At 36.6% G+C, this 25574-nt stretch overlaps 1 protein-coding gene across 3 annotated transcripts in view; it reads right to left on the bottom strand.

Moving 5' to 3' along the window:
* Positions 1-5527: 5527 nt before the first annotated feature.
* The window catches only part of PARN (poly(A)-specific ribonuclease), a 46932-nt gene continuing 26885 nt past the window's right edge, over positions 5528-25574 (bottom strand). For all 3 annotated transcript variants that reach the window (XM_005522894.3, XM_014252463.2, XM_088064349.1), the window contains 4 exons: positions 24800-24874; positions 14072-14261; positions 7960-8153; positions 5528-6398 (listed from right to left, as the gene is read on the bottom strand). In XM_005522894.3, the coding sequence (XP_005522951.1) occupies positions 6346-6398; positions 7960-8153; positions 14072-14261; positions 24800-24874 (512 nt within the window). In that variant the 3' untranslated portion in view covers positions 5528-6345. The remainder of the gene's footprint in view (positions 6399-7959; positions 8154-14071; positions 14262-24799; positions 24875-25574) is intronic.

Below are 25574 nucleotides of genomic sequence, written 5' to 3'. Positions count from 1 at the left end.
GAGTGTGTCTGTTTTGGCAAGCCAGAATAAGAAAGTCTGTGTGCTTTTTAAGATCCTGGGACACATACACAAAAGCTGCTAGCTCTTGCTCATAACACACATATCGTAAGATTAGGCATCCTATACACAAAAAAATCCAGACAAGGTCCTTTCAAATATGAGTTTGTACATTCAGCAAGTCTTCGAAAATTGCCAGACTGTACTGGGAATACTCTCAGAACACTGAAGGTTTTTTTTTTTTTTTTCCGTGAAAAATAGTGCACTTTCCTCAGAAAATGCTACTTTTTACTGTTACTTTTTAGACCTACTTTATGTGTTACAGTAGCAATTTCAGATGCGTCTCTTTTACAGATTACTTGAAAGGCAAAAAACAGCTCCACCTGATAACATTTGACTGTTACTAGTATGGAAATATATTAAATTGAGCATTGTCCTATTCTTTAGTCTTAGAAATCCAACAGTTTTGTAGAGTTGTATAGCTGCTGCTATAATATTTTCAGGATAAACTACACTAATTTATATTTTAGTATGAGCTATGGAATTTACTAATTGCTACTGTCAACGTAAGTGTTTCAAAGTATGTTTCAGAGTGGTTGTAAGGAAAAGAGGGATTTCCTAAAACTATCAGTCTAAAATATTTTCATATTTCGTTTATATTTAGTCTAATTCTTCTAGGTCTTTCTTCAAAAAGCAGAAAGAACGGCATAAAAAGGCTAAAAGGTATTTAACAAGGGATTCTGCCATTGAATCTCCATTTTACATTAGACACATCCTCATCCCAAATTTCATATTGGACATGAACTAAATGAACAATTAGATGTTAAATTCCTGCTCTTGGACATGATTAAAAACCAAAGTCATGAGTCTCAAAAAATCCTCTGCACATAATTGCAAATATCCATTAGAAATTATTATTAAGATGTTATAAACACTTTAGAACACCTTAGAGCTACACCCTCTATGAGACAGAAGAATTTACTTCAATTAAGAAACCTGACTGAAGTACTAAAAATACAGTGATCTGTTCTATGAGAATGGAATATTAAACATTTCAAGCAACACCTCATTTAACTCCTAAAATTTGCCAGTTCCCATTAACTTCTTCACAGACTCATTACCACCATCTTTTAATCTGTTTTAGTAACAATTACTGTAAAACCCCAGGGGAGTATGGCACAACCCAGAAGAAAGGGTTATTAGTCTACGGGTGAGGGAGTCCAGCAATACTGAGGGGAAATTCTCTGGCAAATCATCTCTTTACAACACTGCATTATTCATTGAAGGCAACAGCTCAGCACAGGAGCAAACAACTGAACTATTATTTCCACTTTCAGCAGTTCTACACCATTGTAGCAAGTTTCTAATGGTAACTCGCAGCTTCTCAACAGCACATCAAAAAAAATCACTGAAATTAAATTGAGCATATGAGAGAACTGAAAGGAAAGGCTGAAGCATAGACCTTTTCCAAATAGAAGGGAGGGTCAATTTTAAATTACTATGGTATTGTTAGCAAACATGTATAAGTTATTTATTGCAAATGAGGCAAGCAACTTACCCTAATGCAAAAATTTTAAATGGTAGACACATGCATATGCTTGGAGCAGACATATTTTTGAAGTAAGAAGCATCCTACAATTAAGTCACCTAATGTCTAATAAAAAAAAACAACAACAAACAAAAAAAACCCCATCCCTGAGTATATACATGACCTAAACGCATTCAGTTAAATATTCTAAGTTTAAAATCTCATTTGAAGGAAATATTCAGAATTATAATACATATTTAAAATCAATAATAATTCAATAAAATAACCATTCTTACCTCAGTTACAGCGCAAAGCTTTTTGAGGCATATAAAAGGAATTGGTAACTTCAAAAGTTTTTTTTTAAGAAATCAGCTTTAATACAATTGTATTTTCAGTCATTTGATGGATTGAAAATGGGTCACAGATTAGGGTTCAAGTGGATCAGCACAGCCACAACCTCCAGACTTTCATGCTCAGCTGCACACGACTACCAACCCCATCATACAGGGTCACTCTGGTAATAAACCACAATTGTTTGTAAAACTTGCAGACTGTAGGCTGCTCATGTACAAATAAAACTATTAGCTTCTTTAAGAAATTCATGTAAATGCAGTGAAATTAACTTTTCCCACTTTGGCTGAATGTTTTCTATACTACACTTCTGAAGAGGTGTGTTCCATATAAGTTTCCCTTGAGCTGGGACTGACTTGTGAACTGCTATAGCGCTCATGGAAGCACATGGCTGCCAATAATTACTCTGACTGAAAAAAAAAATATTTTTTAAATGAGTTTACTGCATACCTATTAAAGCAAAAAGAACATCCTAAATATAAATACATTGATCCTAGAAAACTCAGTCTAACCCACCATCCATTGCTCCTCATCCAGTGAACATGTGGCAGTATATCTGTAAAGCATACATGTAGCGTTAGTTTAGTGTAAGTTTAAAGCTGTAACAGTACAATACAAACAAGCAAATGTTTATTCATTTACTAAATGTTCTGTGGAGGAATCTTCTTCAATGTACACATCTGCTCAGCTGGCAGTAGTCTAAACACATCAGAAGCCAAGAACTTAATTGTCAGGAGTCTTCTTTATGCTCTGACGCTGAATTGCAGAGGACATTTTTGTCTGCATTACATTTACCATGATTTAAAGACAGTGAACACATCCAGGGTACCAGACATTTTCTGGGCATCATGACAGAACTCAAAAGTTTAAAGAAAGAATTACAACATTTATTTTTTCCCACAATAACCAGAAGTTTTAGCTTTCTATCTCTCTTGGTTTTACCACTGGTTCCATAATAGAATTTAGGTCTCCAGCTAAATTATCTGAAGCTGTTAACTTTTTGCTCCAAACCATAAGTTCAAATCTGAGACCAAGAACAGGCCATTGCACTCACAGCAATCTTAATTTCATGTAAGACTCATTCAGTCTCTTACCTGTCCCCATTCAAAACCATGCTTTAGGGAAACACACTCTGCCCTTAGTCTACACTACACATTACACTACACAATTATCTCTATTTCTTGTTTACAAGCAACTTCCTATATCCTGTGCTGCAATCCTAGGCATTTTGACTCATTAGCACTTCTCACTCATAAATACTTGAGATGAATTTGAAAATTATTATTTCACATACAGTTTTAGCATGCATTTTGAGGTGAGCAATGTACTCCAGACATTGCTGTCTGGAGACAAGAGTACTCCATCACCACAGATAAATTACCACTGTCAAGTCTAAGTTCCAGCCAAATAAGCCCATTCTCGTTCCTCATAGTGGCAGGGTTTCAGCTCACCTACCTCACTTGCTGCTGAGCCAGACCTCCCTCATGTTTCTCCACACTATTTCGTCAGATACCCCCATGTTCAGGCCTACACTTCCAAGCGCCCTTTTTTTTTTTCAAACACTTCTCACAGAATTCCCTCATTTTCTCAAGGCAATTCCTCAGTTCCTTCAACGCCTAATTCCAGCGTTGCTTGTTGCTTTCTACACTCTCCTCAGCGTCCCCCCTCAGAGGCAGCGATGAGGGCCGGCCGCTCCTGACCCTGCCCCAAGCAGGAACGCGCGAGACCCGCCGCCGCAGCAAAGCCGCTTCACGGCTGCTGCGGAAAACGCTCCACGTCAGCACTGCCGAGGGCAAGGTCATGCAGGCTCCTCCAGCCAGCCGGAAGGCACAAGCACAGCCCCTCAGGGCGGCTGCAGCCCCCAGCCCCACACGGCCGGCGGGGAGGGGAGGGGAGAGGCGGCGGCCACGCCGCCAGTGCCCGCCCGGCCCTGAGGGGAGCGGAGCAGCCGAGGGCGAGAGGCGCCGGGACAACGCTCTCAGGTACACGGGGGAGGCTAAGGACTGCCCGCTGAACGGCCAGGAGCTGGACTCCACCATCCTCGGGACAGTCTGTGATTCACTGACCTCTGGAGTCAATAACAGCACAAACGCCCAGCGACCAGGAAGCCCCAGAGCCATCACAACTAGCGATGACAGCTTTGCTTTCCCAAAACAAATTCTATGCACATGTTTTAAACATACATTATGAAACAAATGTGGATCTAATTTAAGCTGCATTCTTTCCCTCCTAGAATTAATGACTTCATTTAAGGCGCAGTGAAGCGGACCAAACCCCACACACCAGTGAGGTCTGGTGAAGGATGAGGGGCGTCAATCCCTGCTTAGGACACCACCGGCCCTGACTTCTGGCATTCATCCAACCGAATTTAGTGTCAGAAATATTACTGCCCCATCCACCACAGTTAAGTAGTTAACCCAGATGTCAATTGGTAAAATCAAACACAGATAAAGACTAGGGCGTGGAAGAACCCCGTTTTCTTAAGTGGTATTAATTACTGACAGAGATCAGTAACAGCCAGCTTCTCAAAATGACAACTGAGAGGAGGTTGAAAATAGAAATAGCAGGTACAGCTGTTAACCTCTGTAGTGTACAGATGTATATATATAGCTATTCTGAAAAAAACAAGTTTTAAGGGATTTTATTGTAATGTATTTTCCCTGCAGGTATGTAAGCATTGCTTTCATGAGTAAAGAAGATCCTAATGGCCTTGGGGTACAGACTCCAGGTGGATTCTCTGTGACAGTGTGGCCCTCTGTCTTTTGAGCAGCTAATTCCTTGCCCCTTAACCTGTACTTATGACAATCTCTTTAAATGTTTCTGTACCCTTTTGTCATCATGACTCAAGCTCTGTCCCAAATCATGCTATGCCAGTTCTTTAGGATATACAGTTAATAACTCACTCCAAAATTTGGATAGAACACTGTGTGATTTACATCTCAATGAGAGATGAATACTCCATACAACTTATTAGGTGTTCACATATTCTGAGAACTAAATTTACAATTGGTTTGGATACTCAAGATGAAAGTGATTTAAGTATTTAGGCCTAAGGTCATGAGTTGTGGGGAAGAAATGCCTCTGGATCCCTGAGAGCAGAAGAGTTCAGTTAGTAATTTTCCCTTGCATCACTAATAGCAAGTCTTCTTTCCCACATTTTAGTGTGAGAATGTGATGATAGAGCTGCTATTAAACAATTTAATTATAGTACTTCTGGGAATATTCTAAGGTTAGAAATGCAACATTTCACATTTAACATCTTGAAATTATTTTTCCCTTTGCAATAGAAGTTCACAATCATTTAAAAACATACCTTCAAACAGGTTATTCCATGTTTAAATGACAGTGGTTCCCACTCTAGTGTAAATATAATATTATGAAGCCTTCTTAATATTCCACTTTTCCACAGAAATGGCTTTGAACTTGCTGATTTGTAGAATTCTTTTGTTTTCACCCCTCCAAGGCAAACACATAGCTATTTAAATCTTATGACAATAGGCTTGCTTTTCTTGGTTACATTTCACAAATATCTTGAAAATAGTCCATGGAACAAAAGGGTCTGCTACTCACAGGATGAAAAAAAATATTAGGAAGAAGAAAAAAAAAATTCACTCACACTGTTTTAGATGCTAATAAATAAAAACAAACCAGTTCCTAAGAAAATGTCTTTAATTTTCATGTTATGGAAATACATATTTTGGTTTTATTTCCATGATACAAAAATTTAAATATCAAACATTTTCTGAAATCTAAAGGGCTGGTGCAGTTAGCAGGTTTATCACAGGTACCAAAAAACATTTTTTACAAAATCAGGATTTAAAAGTGGAAACAACAGATGTGAAAACAAAGAAAAACTACCTCCCACCAGGAAATTAATGTTTGAGAAACTTTTAAGTTACAGTTTTTTGAAAGGGTAAGGTATATGTAAGGCTGGTATTTAGATGAATACCACCTGCACTGGTGGTGGGGGTAGAGAACAGAATTTCAAAAATGTTCTGGACAAAGTAACAGGTAGAAAGCAATATGTGAAACTGCAGTTCTACCTGTTTCCAGAATGCTGACAGCATAGTGATGCTGCCTCAAAGAATAGCTAAATATTAGGAGAGCTGTGGTAACTCCCCAGGCAGAGAAAACAGCCTAGCACAAAATCAGAGAGTGCCAGTTCTTGTACAGCTCATAACCAGCATGCAAAAGGAGGTGACCAAAGGACATTGAGTCTTGCTTCTTAAACCTAACATCAGTTACAACAGCAAGGATTTCACAGGATCAACAACAAGTCATATACTAGGTGATATACACATGAGTAAAACTGACAGTGATTGTTCAAGAAACAGTTTAAAATAATTAAACTGATTTTCAGGACACATACTGCTTTGTTAACACCACTTTATTTAAATAAAGTATGGCTTCCAAGAGGTGTATTCTCTCAACTGCTTTCAGTCATTTCCACTTGTTAAGGCAGTTGTTTCCTACCATGTTTCAGGGACCTCAAAGATCCCAGTGGAACTAGTTGTGAGGCTTCCTAGAAGACAGAATCATGGAATAAAAATTAAATCAAGATTTTTTTTTGTTGTTCTTTCAGAGGATATTAAGACATATTTTCCTATAGAGAGAGGCTCTAGATACATTACTGGCAAGTCAATATTATAAAGAGAAACCAAGAGACTGTTTATGAATAGGTACTTAAATATTTTAGAAGGGAAAAAATAAAGGCTAATTTTAGGTGTTTTACTTAAATGATAAATACTGTATTCTTAACCCTAGTAATTAGGTATTTTTGGTACTGCATTACAACATTCTGGTTTTGCAATTACCGGGATAATAAAGTTAAATACTATTTTCCCAAGTGTACTTGTCATTATTTTTGTTTAGACTGTTAAGACAGGGAAGAATATTTCAATCCCATATTAATTGGAGAATAAAGATGAATCACTAATACCAGTAACACATATTCCTATAATGCCAAATACAGAGCCTGAATTTTATACTCGGAATTACCATAGCCATTCTTGTCATTTTGCATATGTTTACAGGCCCCAACTGCCCTTCTGAATAAAAAGAAGAAAGCAGTTCCAAGCACATCTTTTGAATCAGCAAAGAGATTTTACTCTACCAAGTCAGGAGAAAGGATGCCTGGTATACAATACCACTTTCTTGATAAAAGCTGCTAATGCAGTTATTGAAACGAAGCTTCAATTGCAAATATTAGAATATACTTCAATGCAGGCAGTGCTCCAGATGACTAATACGGTATGATCATCTGGACCAAATTAAGATACTATTTAATTTTATTATAGTCCAATTTCTGCAAGAAATTACTAACAAACATTGAAATAAAATCAAATGAATAGATCAATAATTTATTTTTATTGATGTTTAAATTAATGTGATCTAAGGTTATTTACTTTTTTTGTACAAGCTACAGTAACTCATAAACCAGCAAAAATTACAATGTGAAACATCATCATCTGATTGTAAGTTGCCTGCATTTAGTCAGACGTTCAGTTCCAAGTATTTTGGCTAAAAAAATATATAGACATTAAAATCTGAAAACACCCACCTTCAAACCAATCCTAGGTGGAAAGTCTTCAGCCAAATACAGCACAATAAAGATTATAGTTACATACACCACTCACAAAACTGAACGTATGCACACATCAAAACAGAGTGCCATAAATTTCGCTTACTATATGCAAAACACATTGAGTAACCCTAACTACAGTCATATTAAAATAAAAATTAAGAACATCTAAAAAAATATTCAAAAAGTTTTATTTTAAGGAAGAAAGTAAGCAAAAGGAATAAATGAACCACATTCTGATTCCATTGGCTAGTGTCAGATTGGGTTTTGGTTGGTAGTGAGTTTTTTGGTTTGGGGTGAGTTCTTTGCTTTTTGATGTTGTTTTGGTTTGTTTGTTGAGTTTTTTTACCATTTTTATATTATGCAGTCTTCAGTTTCAAGAAGAAGGTGGAGTAAGTTACTGCTAGAAGCAAAGACATTCGAGAAAAGAATTTCAATTCTGTTCAGGCCTAGAACATTTTCAAACAGAACAGGAAACCACATGAATGAACACTGCACTTACCTGCTGGAACTTGTTCTGTCTTGATCTTTTTAAACTTTTTGGCTCTCTTCTTACCATCTGGAAGAGACTCTGCACAGGAGTCTGTCTGATCATTTTCTGGATCTTGGCCTTCTCCCTCTTCCATATCATCAGAACCAGTTTCTTCCTCAATAGGGCTCATGCTTCTCTTTCCCACTGTACTGGTACCTGTAAAACTGGAACATAGAAGAAAGATGATGACGAAAAAGTCAAGAGTAACTATTACATAGGTACATGTACATCTAGTAAATGCTTATGAAGGCAGGAAAATAAACTGTCATAAGTGGTGTACTATGAAATTAATTACATTATCTGAATGATATGGCTTAACTATAAAATTCCATAAATTTGCTATCTAATCCAATCTTATTTAGATCAAGGTATTCATTCTTTGTACTATCAATGTCTCACACTTAGCTGCTATTCTGATGAGATCACTCATCCGAAATGTAATTAAATCAGTTCTCTATCCCTGCATGGTTTTACTTGATAGTTATGCAAGCTCTTTAAAGCACTGTCAATAGACACCAAATCATGCACAACTCAAGCCTCAAAATCACATCTTGAAATTGAAGGAATCTACATGCTAACTTCATTCTCTTACCTGGAACTACAGGTTGTTTTAAAAGCATTTCTACATAAAGGTAGAGAAATTCATCAAGCTCCATATATAAACTTAAATCTGGCTTTCAAGCGCAGGGTCCTATTATTCATGGGGCCAGTAAAATAAAAAGCACAAAAATTTGCACACTCATTTCATTAGCATTATTTGAATGAAGCCGGACTAACACAGTGTAAGGATGAACTCAGAGTTCCACTCCTTTCAGCACTCACTGAAATAACCTTGTGTAGGCTTTTGTTCCACTGAAATGCTATTGTTATATTTCCTTAAAAGACAAATGACAATATTAAAATCAAATTAGCATGAGTATAAACGAGAATGCAGTAGCAAAGGGACTAATTAGAAACCAGTTCCCATTATGAACTTCTAACATATTAAACTTAAATGTCTAATATAATGCTTTTAGAACAACCAATTTTAAAAAAGGGTAGTTTTAGATTTATGAACTTTTATTTTATAATTAGAGCTACATATCATGGCTGTATGCATCTAAGCCATGTTCTATTCTGTGAGTTAAATAAATATTAATACTAAGTTATAAAACAAAGCTTGACAAGGTATATTTTTCTTTTTAATCAATAGCAATGAATTACAGTGCTTCAATAAAGTTTCAGCTAAAGGAAGAACTCTAGAAGAATTCTGCAGTATAGTTTTGGCTTTGAAATTGAATTTTCTCAGCTGAACATTTTGCAACTTGAAACAGTCTGTCTGGGATGTCCAAAGGCAATAAACAAAGATGAAACATATGATTACATCTCATGCTCTTACTTCCACTTTAGGAGCACAAACACCATTTACTTTGATGAATAGCTGTTTTTTCCTCCAAACATTCACACACAGAAGGCCTTCTTGCATGATTTCTTGCAAGTCATCATTTTGAGTCATACCACAATTACCACCAATAAAACGCTGGATAGAACTGTTAATCCTATGTACACACTTCAATATTGCAAAACAGACAAAAACTAGGGCTGGAAAGAAAAAAAAGTCTAGGGAAGAAGGAGCATTTAGGAAAGAAAGACTACTTTTTAAAAAAAATACAGTTTAGAAAAGCTTGTAAGAATTCTACTTTGGGGAAAGACAGTCTGAAAAATACATTAGGAAGAAAAAAACTCAGGAGCCATAAATTATGATCCCAGTATTTCTTCAGCGCTTGGCTCTCAGAAGGGAACCTGCACTCACTGTAGGAAGAAGATCCCTTCTTGAATGGTCTTATGGCTGAATTAAATTTTTTTCCAGCTTAAGACTCCTGTGAAGTTATTGGAAATAAAGAGAAGTAAGTTCTTGACCTTCAGTGGACATTTAGCTCGGTATCAAAGAACAACATAGAAATTAATTTTAGGCCTTATCCTTATCCTGCAGATACCTTAAGGGAAAAAAAAAACCCACCACCAGAAAGTGGCAAGACAAAATACAAAATAAACATATTTTATAATGAAGAACCACTGTCTTCCTTTCTCCCAAATTATTCATTTTATTTTATATTCATTCATTGATTGCATGGCTTCTAGAGGGGAAAAGGTTAATTTTTTTACATCTTGTTCTTCTTTAACCTTAAATGAGATTCAAGATTACAGCAACATTATTTATGCACTTAGTAGTAAATGAGTATGGTTGTATATACGACTTAGAGCACTACTCAAAGTTGAGTTTTCTAATCAGAAGTTACTTTGGATGTGTCCACATAGCTGCCTCAACTTCCTTACTCAGCTGAGACACAACCGAACAAAGAGATTCAAACACAATAAATAATAGCTTTCAGTTGTTGTCCAATGCAGACAGACTTCTTTTATGATCCTTATGAGCATTTAGAGACACAGATTTACACCATCCTATAACCACATAACACTTAGGTTTCAAAACACACCTGTACGACAGCTATCCAGGCAATAACTATTTATTTTCTAGAGAATGTATTTCAAGAGGTACTAAATAGCAGCAATCCAATTAGTACTATAGTAACTAAATTGAAAGAATCAGCAAGTGGAGGGGGGCAAAAGGCAAGAAAACAATTATGATGATGTAGCACTTAACATTTTCTGTTTTGGAAAAGAATGTCTGAGTTTTAAAAGAAACACTTTATCACAGCAAGGCATTTGGAACTGGCCTGGATATATGAGGACCTACAATTTCAAATAAATTTCATTTGTACAAAAACCCAAGTTCTCTTGATGCTTGAAACAACATTTAGGAGTGGGAGTAGATACTGTTCCATCACAAAAATCAGTCATTTCAGCTGAAGAGGAGGTGACATCACCTGAAATAACACTACAGTGCATGATATTAATATTTGTTATCTATACCCTTAATACCTCAGCTTTTGCAGATTCTTATTCTTTAGTGGGTAATAAACCACTATAAAGAACCATTTCTGTAATAAACCAGAAGACTCATCAATAGAAACACTTGCATATTTTAAAAATGAGGTAATTTGGCAAAATGAAGACATTCAAGGAAGTGGTGCTACAAACAGCACCCTGAATTGACAGAAGATGCAGCACTCATATTTTTAGGTAGAATATCTGTAAGGCAAAGTGATGCATCCCTTTATTGTACTTCATACAAATCTTTGCCATTGCCCTTATTCTATTTTACTATTTCCAGATGATGATCAGGAGAATAAGTACATATAAATAGAGCAGGGCACACAGTTTTCCATAGAGCATACCCTATTTGACTTTTCCTGCTATGGTTTAACACTATTTTGCTAAGGAAAAGCTCTTAAAGCCATGCATTTAACAGTCATGGCAGAGTTGGCAGGCAGTCATTTGCTAAGCACAACATAGCCAGTTCCATCTGTTTCCTAAGTGTGTTCTGAATAGCAACAGATCTGGACAAGGGGATCTTATTTACCACTTGAAGTTTTGTCAGATGCAGCAGTTTTTCCTCTACTTCTCCATCTTATATTAATAATTAGGCATATTTCCATTTAAATAAATTTGTATATTTAACAGTAGTATTAAGTTATATGCAAGGGATATATATTAACTATAAATAATTTTACCTTGTGACTGCTATTAATACTATTAAACTCTATTTTCTGAAGATGAGTTCCTCTACAATACAGCACAACAAGACAAGAATTAAAGAACCTTCGTTACATTATTTATCAATCCATCAATTTAAGACAAAAGTTCCTTACAAGAAATACTCAGTAACTTCCTTACTGAATGAAAAAGTCACCAGGACACATTGTCATCATGGAGACAAACAGCTATCCTGCAGCTGTGCTCCTTGGCAGAAGCTGATGCAGCAACCTTATTAAATAATAAATAAATAAAGGATGTAGTAACATGAAGCTATTATAAGGGATCAGCTGCTGGATACATCACAGTGCTGAGTGCTCAGCTAGATATGACTTCAACTAATCTGGACAAATATACATGCACACATACATATTCATCCTGATTGTTTATATAAATATTCATATTATATTTTACATCAAAATTATTGTATATAGTAAATAAAAATATAAATGTATTATACACCTTTAGATAGAAATATTTTTATATACCTTTGTCTGGAAAAAAAAAAGCATTTGTCTTGAGTAAAATAAAAGACCATGGTTTGCAGTTCCATGTTCTATCTAACCAAATTACGCTTCAGAGGAAGCATTTACAACACATAAATTGACAAAATAATTAAGCGTAATTAGTAACAAATAAAAATAAATTAAGAAAAACATGTCAGAAGACCTGCATGATAGGGAATCTGGGACTGAACCAAATCATTTTATTATAAATGGAGTAATGAGAAAACAAAAAATTATGTAACATCAATTACAAGAGATCTGTCAACAAAATAAAGGCTGCTATCCAAGGCTATCAAAATGTTGATCATATGAAAATAAAAAGCCTCTTCTTGTAGAATTTTACAACACTAGATGAAAAAAATATATTAAAAATTTTCAAGGAGAGTTAAGTGCTTAGACAAACAACTCATTGGGGTATGTCAAACTTTTAGGAAAAGAATTTACAGAAAATTTTGTTCAGCAGTTTCCCAAATTACACATTTGCACATTTGGTGGATCTTAAATTTCTTTGCAAGACAACAGCAAATCAACTTTCTGCATTTCCAGTTCTTCATGAGCTGCCACTGTTACCATCTGCCTGAAACCTGTGAGGTGCCTAAATGCCAACATACATTGAGAGGGGACACTTTCTCTGACAAAAACAAAACTAGGACTTAGTATTTTGCAAACTCAAGGTGTAGTATTTCCAGACTATTTAATAATCTACCACCTTAGTTATAGAGCTGAGCCTTAGCCACATGCAGGCTGGTGTCAGGACAGTCCTTAAAGCTCATCTCCTCACAGCTTGGACTCCTCAGGAGTTCCGAGTACAACAGTTCAATTAAACTAACTTCATTTGATATGGATTATATCATCACCTTCTTCCATATGTTTTTTTGAATCAGACATGTCTATAACACATTTAGAATTCCCACCATGACAAAAGCCATGAATATCTGACTGCTTGCCAAAATACACACCTGCAAAATCATAAGGTCACGAGAAGAACAGAACAAGTTCAGCAAATTTGTTAAATGACAGATTAATGTTTAGAGGAAGATATAATGAGAACTAGAACTTAATGTAGCATTTCCAAGAAAGATAAAGCAGAAATACCTCAGCACTGGCTTTATGACCACCAAATTTGGTTTGTGTAAACCACGGGGCAGGGAGGAAGAGAAATCCTCCTCCCCCCCCCCCCCCCCAATAAGCAAAATATCCACCTAGAGAAATGTAACTTATATGCTTCACTCAAACTTATTTTCATATAGAATTGATAGAACTGGGGGGACAGTGCAGGAGAAGAGAGGGGGAAGAATGGCAATAACTTAATAGGTTATTTATACAATTATATTAACACTTAAAAACTCTTCACATGTTCAGCTACAGAGATGACTGAGAAAGAAGCTGGCTGTTACCATCATATCCAAAACCTGTCATTAATATCAGTGGGTAAATATGGAACAAGAAATACACACAGCAACATAGGAAACATAATGTACCAAAACCAAAAGCAGCATGTCCTGACTTAATTTTGTCCTTAAATGAACAAGCCCTTTTCAAGTTTTATACTGAAAGCTTAAAGCCATGCATCATTTGCCATTCTATTTGTGAAGCATAAGGACAACTTAATCACTTCAGCTTCACAAGTGTCATATGAATAAAGAAAATAATTTTTAAATTTTGGTTATAAGAAATGGTGCTGCTACATCAAGCTCATAAGCTGTGATGTGACCTGCCCTAAAGATCCCAGCATTTAAAAATCTGTCTGATCATATTAATGATGAAATTCCCTCTGTTCCTTTACCTATCATCTTGTGACAGCTGATATACCACTACTGATTTATATGCAAAGAAATACATACAGACAAATGTCTGTATTAGTTAAGAACTATCCAAAAATTGCTAGATTTTGGATAGAAATGGAGTAAAAACATGAGCTGGCAGCTCAGACGTCTCACCTGTTAACACAGTAGTATCGACTCTGGGAAACGTAAGGTGTGCACTGGGTTTTTAACCTCTTCCTCTCCATCTCCTTCCAGCTATCTTCTGTACATTTTCTCTTGGCTTGTTTTTCTTCATGTTTTTTCTCCACATATTCTGCATATGTCTGGATCCTATAACTTTCAGCATACCGGCTGGTGTTTACAGCTATGGAAAAAGAGAATGATATTATACACAAAACACTTAAATGACAGCATGCCCTCTACTGAAATAGCTGATTTTGAAAAGCAGAAGGGTGCAAGCTATTTGTTCTGTTCATAAAACAATTTCTAGTTCCATTGTTAGCAATTAAAAAACCAAACCAAAACAAACCCAAAATGCCATATTCTCTAGAAGTCACAATGTCTGAACCAGATGCTCAAAGCTCTTCTGAAAGTCAGACTGCAAAAAGAGTTAAATCTACTTAAGACGTTTCTTTTAAATTAGAAACGATCAATTCTTCAGTCGTAACCCTCTTCCAGATTGCTTGTTGGCAAGAAAAGATTTCCTGGATTTTTTCCCTTTTAGTCTCATTACTTAACCCAGCAGGTTTATTTTGCAAGTCTGCCAGGAAAAGACGACATTTGCAAAGCCTTTGCCAAAACTCTGTTTGATTGCTGTGAAACATAAGCTTATTTGAGCTGCATTTTTGGTTGCACAAGATATCCATGGAAGAAGCACTTAACTAATAGCCAGCTGTTCCATCCTTGTATCTTTCTAATGTCTGATCTCCCTTTAACCAAAAAAGACTTCAAGTTCAAGGTAGAAAGATTTCTGTCAATGCAAAATTAGAAGCACTTTAAAACTAAACAGAAAAACTTTCACTGCCTCTCCTCAGTAACAATTTAACAACATTCCTTCAAGTCCCAGCATCTTCACAGCTCTCAGCCTCTAGTCTGCAAGCCAAGCTCTGGCCTGACGCCATCCCTGTAACAGATGAATCAGCAAATTAAACTGACTGTCAACTGGTGTCTTCTGCTGCTTTCAGCCTAGCTCTCTGAAAGAAAGTATTGTAAAGCAACCCTAAAGTAAACTAGTTTAAATATAAACCAAACAAAAAAGCCCCCCAAACCTCAGATTGTTTTTCTGTATGTTTCAAAATACCACAGTTGTAGGGGAGACAAAATCCGGATTTTATTATGTACTTCCAATTTTTTAGAGCAATTTCAGATGCATATCCCACTTCTGGACTCTAGTTGAGCTGTTCTACGTTCAGGTATTTTGTGCTACTTCTGGTGCAAGCATTAGAGATGGCAAGCTCCAACATCAAATTTCAGAAAAGGTGAGGAAGATGGATGAATGTGGTTTTCCTCCTCTTTCAGGATGGATCATCCATCCTGTATTTTTGCTTTGTAACAGTGAAATGAGATATCTATAATACCTGCCATGGTATATAAATGCTGCTGTTGAAACATACATAAAACCAGACAAGAGTTAATTTTAATCCCCAGTGTAGAGAGCAGTAGTTATGATTAACACCCCCGTGAGATTGTTGCACTAACCAATAAGTGTCAGACATACCTCCTTTCACCCCCCTTATATTTGTTTTGAACTACAAAGTTACAGGATGTGTTTGCAAGAATTAGGACAATATTTCTTGCCCATGAAGTTATGGGGCAGGCATCACAAATGAAATAATAAGGCTCACTGGAGTTTACTGCATGCCAGCCAACATTCCTCGGGGCAGATTTTGTTTAGTTAAACTCAAGCATGTTTTTACTTGCTAAAATCAAGCACAAAGTTACCATGGATCATCTGATACATACTCATTTGTTAAAACACAATAACTTTATTTGTTTTGCTACAAGCTATGAACCAAAGTTAGGGGTCTGCCATTTAATTCCCAGACAAACTCAGCCCTTTTTTAAGGAACAAAAACAAATAATTTGAGGCTTAAAGATAATTCTAAAATAAATCTGTGCAAGAGTCAGTATTTTTGTACAAAGACAACTCTGCTTTCTTGAAACAAGGCACGTATTTTACAGCAATCCATTCATATGGCACACACATACACACACAAATATATGTATATACATATATAGCATATATATTTGATATAAAATGTTACATGCTGAATAAATTGCTTCATCATTGAAAAACTGAAATGAAGGCATATGGAGAAGTCTAAGGAGCCACACAGATAAATCAATTGTGCATGGTCTTGAACTGAAGAGCAGCTCCCTGTAAGAGTTCAGTACATTTTCCCTGATGCTTTTTTGATGAATGCTGTCCATATTGCCAAACAAAGCAAATACAGTTAGGTCATTCTGCACTCCCAACAGAAGAGATGCACTGCTAGAATACTCTGAATTCTAAAAAACTGAAGAGAACTTAGGGGGACTACTTATTTATTTCTTTAAATTTTAAGAGATGAGAAAAATCTTTCTGTGAGAAACCTGACCTAGTAACCAACACCGTGTGGTTGCATTTCACATTAATTGCAGCCCTAAAGTTTCTGTCTCATAGCAGAATAATAGTAATTGCAATTTATTTTAGGAAAAGCACTTCTAGAGGATGGCACCTTCCCTTGTTATTATGGAAGACATCAAGCAGGCTGACTGTCATTGAGTGGTTCAACAGGAATGTGTACAAAGATACCCTCTTGCCAAGTCCTTGCTTTTATGCCGAGCAACATCCTGACAGATGGCCACTGACAATATTAAGCCTCTTAATAAATAGACAAATATGTTGGTGAACTTTGTAGGTAAAAGAAGAGCTACAAAATATAAATGCAACAAACACACAGAGCTATACAGATTAAGGCTGCAATATTAAACACTTATGCTTATGAAATACTGAAGTAAAATTTCACCTGTGAAGCCTTTAAGTGACCTCTGTATTGATTCTGCATTAATCTTATCTGATCATGTTCTACTTAAAACATGGGACCACTGCCTCAGCCAGAGCAACAGTGTGCAATTAGTGAGTAGCTAAGTCAGTGCTTTGTTTTACTCCCAATACTCACCATATGGTTCCACAGCCTTATTTATTGACTACCAGGGCTATTCATGCCACAGGTAACAATCCAGAAGTTTGCCATGATGACAAAAGTGCACATGCATAGTCTGTGGACTCTGTGTCTAACTCTGAAACAGAGAGCCTGTAGAAATTACAGGCCGCATAGCTCTCTCAGTCCTGCCTGAGAAGCTAGCCTGAGAAATTCATGGGAGGATTCCAAACAATCCTCAAAGACAGGGAACAGCCTTGCAAGTGTTGTTGTCTGTCTCTTGTTTTCTTTGCAGGAGAAAGTCAGGGGGTAGTGTGCACCACTGACCAATGACGGTAATGTAGTAGTTTACTAACCAATAAGACTTTCCTTTCTGTACTTTCCACGTATCAGTCTATAAAACAGAGCTGAAGTAATAAACTACGAGACATTCTCCTGATCGACTCCAAGAGAGTCTGTGTCGTTCATTCCCAGCCGTTCCTAATAGAGCGACAATAGTCCAGTATTTCAAAGTAAAATTCAGGAGTGGAAGCAGTAGCGCTGTGTGCCTATTTTATCAACAGAAAGCAGAAGACTCAATGTCCCAAATTAGAGAGCATCTTTTAAATTAACCTAAATGGAATTAAACTGTCCTCTACAGAACATTCAGGACTGAGCCCCTCTACAGCAAATGTACAGACATATTCCCAGAGAAGCTATAAATCCTAAAGAAACCACATGATCATGTAACTATGGACATTATGAAGGTGTAAGCAGAATTCAACTATATTTTGTTAAATATCAGTGAAATTATCAGTGTAACATTAATGACCCCTTTTGTTAGCCTATATATAGCTTTCAGTCTTTCAAGCATACCTGGACAATTTCTGCTGCAAGGCATCAAAACGTTAACACACGACTAATTAGCTGGACCAGAGTCTCTTAAGTATATTTAATAACAGCAACTATCTGCAGGCTGTACCCAAACTGATAACACCAATTTGTAAACGGTGCTGCCCATCCCTTTGTTTTCCTCTTGTGTATCAGGTGAGTATCAGCTTAAGATAGAAGATGCTTATACAGATTCTAAAAAAAAAGTGTTGTACAAAGGTTGTTCTCTCTCTTGGTATCTGAATTCAGACCAAAGAGTAGTATAAATGCAGGGACAAAGCAGCTCTTCACCTTGCAAAGGAGGATGGCAAGTCAGAGAGCAAACCAAAATGAGGCTTTGAACCTCCATGCTGGAGAACAGGGGAAAATGCACAAGTGATCTGAAAGAAAATGTTTTTACTGAAGGAAAATACACTGCTAAGTACAAAGTATGCAAAAAAAAGTGGAAGGGCCCTTATGCAAAGCTTAAACTTAAAATATTTTCTTCAACAGAGATGATAGTGTAAGTCCACTAACACGTCTCATGCTACGCACATGTATGTAGATTGTTATAAAGGACTTCAACTCCCATAGAGATGAAGTTTTTTAATTACCAAAAGAATTCAAGCTACTTAACCTTTCCACCCCATTAATTATCTCAATAATTAATACATTTCACAGCTTTTGTTTCAACTTATTTCAAAAATTCCAAATCAAATGAAAAGGTAGTCACAAGACTTCCAACGTTAAGAAAAACTCCTATTCAAACTTATGGGGTACAAAGGGCATTTTGGGTTTGGGGTGGTTTTTTGTTTGTTTTGTTTATTTATTAGCTGATGAAAAAAAAATATGGCTGCAGACACCTTGAAGGTGAATCTATAATCTGTCCTCTTAATTCCACATCAGTAATGTTGGAAGTTGTAAAATAGCTATCTCTAATATGATTTATACCACAGGTTCCACTGTAAAACCAGTAATTCATTTTCCTGCTGCTCTCAAGATTCCTGAACAACACAAGCTGAAATTCACCACATCTGAATCCCTGCATTTACTACAAATTTTAAATAAACACTGCAGAATTTTAACTCCCAGGATTGCTAGTAAACTGTTCATATCTGTGAACCTACAAATTAAAAGCATAACATGTTCAGAACATTTTCATTCTAGTCAGAAAGTCTCCATGCCTATTATTGCTCAAAGCACAGCGAGCTCAGACCTGCAGGACTTTCAGATAGAAATGGGCACAGTCTGGCCCCACAGCTGATTTCACCTTGGTACCAAATGGGAGCACCTGTGCTCTGCTCCTCAGCCCCACTGCTTCCCTGGGCACCCTGTTCCAGTGCTTGACAACCCTCTCAGTGAAGAAATTTCCCCTAATGTCCAACTTGAACCTCTCCTGGTGCATCTGGAGGCCATTTCCCCTCGTCCCATCATTTGTTACCTGGGAGAAGAGACCAACCCTCACCTGGCTATAACCTCCTTTCAGAATGCATCTGGTATAAATTTCACATTAACTTATTGCTGACAACACAGCCATGTGAAATGTAATTTTTCAGATTCTGGGTAATACAGAATCTACTACCTGCCCTTTCCCTGAAATCAGTGAGGAGAGATTGATATACACACAATCTCAAAATACTTCTTAGATATTTAAATGGTGGTGGTAAGCACTCATGCTAAGTAGCAGACTCTCTAGTAAACCTACAGAACAGTCAGTAATAAACCATAAAGCCCAGTCCTGAGAAACTCACACGTTCAGAAAAATAAATTATTTAAACACAAATCATTAAAAGGCTGTCACAATTTCAGCTGCTGCACCTGCTTTAGTCCATTGCTCCCCTGCTGCCTAAAAGCATCAGGCTTCTTAAAGCTGAGAGGAAGAAGATATCTTGCAGACACTAAAATCTGTATGAGCTCATATATCAGGGCACCAACACATGGAATAACTTAACATTATTTCAGTGCTTGCCATTTACAACAAGCAGTTGCTTTCCGCGTGTATTTAAAATTACAGGTTAAGTGTATTTATTGCATTTTAAAACAGCAAGAAACACATTCTCAGGAAGATTCACAGGTTAAAATTACTCTAAAGTTGAACCAATGGTACTAAAATATTGCAGAAGTTACTTATAATCAGAACATGGATGTCATTAAACTGAATCCAAGCCTCCGGTAAAGGGAATTAAGTGCAAGTGTTGGCTACTAAGGGAAAATAAACGAGGTGTATTTTTGAGGTACCACGGATAATTTTGTCCATTATTTTCATGTAATATATGAAAATTTTCATATAATCATGTAAAATGTCTCAAAAGCCCAATTTTATTTTTAAGCACTTTAAAACTTTAAACATATTTATAAGACTTTCCCAGTTTTAAAAATTAACCCATTCCAAGTACCAGTGTTTTTTAAGAGTACCTTTTAGATGATCTATAAAGACTCCACAAGTGCAAAGACACCTACAGGAACTTCCCTTTAAGTATCAAGGTTCTTTTCAGACCAGCAACTTGAACAGTCAAAGCTAGATGACAACACTCGAGGAAACCATGAAAAACAAGAGCTTAACATCGATCCAAAGCATTAACTGAGGACTCACAAAGCTAACTGCAGAGAACAGTTGAGAGGCTGAAGTGGTTGAAAGACAAATACTTCAGGTTATACCAATTTATTAATTAAAATAAAATACTGGGCTTATTTGACAGTTAAGACAAGCTGAACTCTCTCCCATTTTCTCCACCATTTCCAGACTACCTGGAAGAAATCTAGATCTTTGTAAGTCAGAGGATCATGGATCACAGCACTTACTCCGTACTAACCTCTCCAAATGAAAAGCCAGCTTTATAAACACACAAAGCTGAACAGCATCTAAAGGCAAACTTATCTATCAAGACAAAAATCTTAAGAGACAGAAGTTGTATCCCAAAAGTTTTTTCCTGTGTTCATCAGCTCTAACAGTGCACAGTGTTTATCTTTGCCACAAACTTAACAAATGTGTGCTTCATGACAGAAATGCTGATGCCACTTGCAGTGCAACTTGGCAACAGAAGTTTTGTCTCCAACATGTGCAACTAAAAGAATAATAAAGGAATATCAACCATTTAACAAATTCTTACCCATTACCTACTTTGAACAGCAAATCCTAACAGAACATAGACAGTATTATTGTCCATTAGTTTTCAGGTGCTTGTAGCCTAGAAATGAGTTTACAGCATAGCATATTGCAAAAAGTTATGACAAATTACAGCCATCTAAATCACCACTTTCATAAACCTGTTACTGGCTTTAAGATGACATTGTGGCAGCCCAACAGAAAGAGTGACACAGAGCCCACTGGAAACCAAGAACCTTCCCCTGGCAAAGGTCAGGTCCAGTTTGCACAGACAGGCATGGCAGGGTGACTGTGCAACTGCTCCCTAGCATCTGTCCTGCTGCAGCTTCCACCTCAAGCTATAGAGAGCAATATGATAATATAGAAGAACAAGCCTTTTCTCCTCATAATAAATCTGAGAGACTGCCAATGTGTGAGTTGCGTGAATAACTAAATAAAGTGAAGATTCTTGGACATTATCATAAGCAGCAAAATGAGAAGTTTAAGGCATTTGACTCTTGTTTCCCAAGGTTTCTGATTTGTGTGTTTTAAAGCATGCCATATTCAGTTGGAAAGTTAGGAGCAGGCCCAAAATTGCCTCTAAAAATACTGCCTTTTTCCCTAATTAGTTTTTCAGAGGAAATAAAGTGGAAAAGGAAACAAGTCTTTTTATATCATCCAAATATTCATAGGGTAACACTTTAACAATTAAAACATTGGAAAACATTCTCCCTGGCAACATAAACACTACTGATTACCATGTGAAATTTGAAGAGCTGCTTATTAGCTAAATTCAGCTAATCAAATGTATACTTCATAAATAGAAAATCTTAGTGGCCAATATTTTATCAATCAGTTTTGGACTAGATTTTAATGGCTACCATCCATGGATATTATGTAACTCAGGCACATTGAGTAGTTGTGAGCACTGAGGGATGAAGAGATATATTTTATTCCCTACATATTCAAAATAAATGTTTGAATCTGTGAGAAATCCAACATATTCCCAGGATGCTGATGAACAAGTTTTTAGCCCATTTAGAATACTGAAGCCAGGAGAGTTAGAAAAAATGAAAACAGCACAGTATAGCAGCAACAGCTTATGCAAAGAGCCACATTTTGAGAGGTCTGTCATTTGTAAAGGTTAAGCATGATAATTATATTTTGAAATAGAAAAGACAACTATCACAATTTCAATACTACCCTTAGATACAGTTACACAAAACTAGTCATATAGACAAATCGTATTTCAAGTTGTCTTGTATCACCTATGAAGCTGAACAAAATTAAAAGGCATTGGAGCTAAATTGTTAAGAAACCAGCCAGACTCATCAACTGGTTATGTTGAGCATGTACATCAAGGGAGGATAGCAGATCAGTCTTTAAATGATCTGTTATTCAAGTCTCTTAACTTGATCTTAGTTCAGCCAAATATTCAGTATTTGAATCACTGCTGCAACAGAAAACAGACACCTCCCAGATATAAATGGGGTTTCAAAATCTGATAGATCCAAATCAGTTAACACTCCATGCAGATAATTACAAAACCAGTCTCATTTTCATCACTTTTTCACACATAATTTCCTTATTAAAAATATGCAAAGCAAGTCTGGCTGTTTTTACAGTACTTAGACTCCTCTATAATGGAAATCTGAACACTTTAGAGAAAATGTCCATACACTTTTCATGTCCTCGATCCATTTATGTCCCACAGATATTCTTGTTGCACTTGTGTTTTCTTGAGCTATACCAAGACATCAATACCAGCTCAAAGTCAGAAACCTCTCTAAGAGGTAAGCATAGAAGTATACCCGTACCAACATCTTGCCTTGTGTTCATATTGTTTTACAGTTCTCCAAGGCTTTTTATAAAGTCCAGAAGATGCAGACATTTATATAAACAGGTTAAAAATCAGGCCACATAATTAGTTTTTCCTAGGTTCTTCACTTAAGTACATCTCACTAAATCACAAGTACAATCAGCAATTTTTATTACCAAAGCAGTTCATTAAAGAATTTAAGATCAGGAAATAGAATAACAGAATTTATGATGTATTTATTACAGGGAAAAAAACCCAAACCAGTGAAATACTAAGGATTCTAAGCAGTTTTAAAGTAAAATCACACAATTCTTGGTAATTGAGGTTGCTATCGCTTATCAGCTTGGTTGGTCCACTGCTTTCACTATATGACTTTCTACTAACCTGATTTAATGAAAATCTATGAAAGACTATAATCACCTGAGCTTTCAAACAAATAACATGTTTCCCAGCACGTAGGCCACAGAACAAGCCTCTCTGTTTGTCAAAGCACAAAAAAGACACAGAGCAGTGCCAGAAAGATTCAGTTTCAATATTCTGCAGACATTCAGTTCTTTCCAAAATATGTAGTTGCTGTAACAAAAACAACAAAAAAACCACAAACCAAACCAAATAACAGAACAACAACAACCAAAAGTAGTGGTGATAATATATATGCCAAGAATTTAGATAATGGATAAGTAACTGAGGTAACAGCAGTGGGAAATTTACTACAGCAGCATCTAGGAAGACTTTATTTGACATAATTCTTTACTGGAACTTCTCATTAGATCATTCTTGTATCTAAATATAGTTGGAGAAACAATGGCTCTTGCTGCTAAGGAGCAGTTGCTGGAAGGAGGCTGCTGGTGAGCCCTCAAAATCCTCCGTGGGGCAATGAATTTATGAGGAAATATGATAAACACTCCCAGGATGTTAATAAGGAATTAGAGAGATGCACTGACTGTACATCCAGACCCTGAAAGCTTCTTTATTTGAGCTTAGTAAGGATAGATGATGGTTAACTCAGCAGGGTTTTTCTAATCTGTTTTATTTCTTTTTAGAACTTAATTGTGGGAATTCTGCCTGGATAGCTCTTAAGTGCAACAAGATTTTAGCCAGTTAATCAGAAGCGCTACATATACTGCTGCTCTCACTGGCTCCACAGCATCTGATGCAAGCACTTCAGTAAACGGAGATGGCACTATCCCAAGATATCCCAGACATATCCCAAATGATCATCTATAATGGCCTACTTCTAGCCATCGTTCCCTGAAGTGAGGGTATGGGTCAGTCCTCAAATATATGCCCAACAGAACTACAGAAACCACTAAGAGCTTGTGGATTTCAACTATACTCAATCAAATATCTTTAAAAAACCCCACCCCAAACACAAATAAAACCACCCCCAAAACAACAAAAAACCCACATACAAATCCAACCTAAAACCCCCATACACCCAAAAGACTGCTTGCCCCCATAACTAACAGCAATATTTTCAAAGGTTCAAATAAAAATTTAAAAACTTAAGTCTGGAGAGACTGCACATTGTTCATGAAACAAACCGTAGACACATTAGCAGTCCAGGCTCTTCGGACACTTATTTAGCACGTGTTCCACAATGCACCAAAAGGCATCTCTGCATTTGTCCCTTGCAAATGTAAACCAAACTAAATGTGTATCTGTCCAAAGCATACTTGGAGGCAAAGACCACAAAAGTCTCTGATAGTCTTACTCCATAGAAAGTAACAGTAAATAACCTCAGTAAGTACTGCACCAAGTGAAGAAACCAGCAGTACTCTATCTACAGGTTTAGGTACTTGGAGGCTCATGGAATGTAACACAAAACTCTCAACCAAGTCCAGTCTGGGCTTGTCTTTGCTGCCATACACGTGCTGCTGCTATGGAAGTCCACTTCCTCGAAGCAAGTCAGTGGTTTTGCCATTAGAATAACAGACCCTGCTGGCTCAGAGCATTTTGCAGGAGCCAGTTAGTTTCAATGCCAAAGTAAATCCAGCAACACGTACCTATTTGTACTTGCTCTGGCTGGCTCAATGATACAAATGCTGATGTATCATCAATCCATGAAACCTGAATGTTACCTAGAAAAAGCAAAGGAAATTATTATGACTATTTTTATTTTAGACTCAGTCATAGATTTTTATCTGATATGCCATGAAATAAAAAAGCCATCTAAGAGTAACTGCACCTGAGGTGTCCACAGAAAAGGTGTGTCTTTCATACCCAGTTACACAAGGGCCTAGAACTGTTCAGGATATCACAGCTGCATGTGCATCCTGTACAGCCTCAGACCCTCACATCCTCCCTTCATGACTTCTATATGAGTCTACTAAATAAATTGATTTTCTGAAATTCAGCCCTTTACTCAAATAAATAACAGCTCTTCGAGTGATGATAAATTCCAGTCGAGAGGGGTAGGTAAAAGATGGATCACATTAATGGAGAACTCCACAATTGGGACACTAAATCTTCAAAGTCTGGTTTGTTTGAATCCCACCATACATAATTTTCTGGATGTGAAATAAAAACTTAATTTGTGTCAACATGAGGACAAATGCACAAAATCATGGACCTCATTTGGAAGCTGTTACAATGGAACAGTGACTGGAAAAAAATCCCTTTATTCATCAAGCAGTTAGTGCATTTTCTATGTGAATGGCTTAAAATGTCACATTAATACTAGAAGAGCTCATAATCAAGCAAAAGCAGAGGAAAGGATCCCCATTCCAGACACAAGGTCTTATTATAGTCTGAAATCCATTTACATCTCCTGTCCTTACC

Source organism: Pseudopodoces humilis, chromosome 18, assembly GCF_049639895.1.
Source record: "Pseudopodoces humilis isolate 2021_Gansu_Grassland_sample_001 chromosome 18, ASM4963989v1, whole genome shotgun sequence".
Taxonomy (NCBI): Eukaryota; Metazoa; Chordata; class Aves; order Passeriformes; family Paridae; genus Pseudopodoces; species Pseudopodoces humilis.
This window is presented reverse-complemented; position numbering and strand designations above follow the sequence as displayed.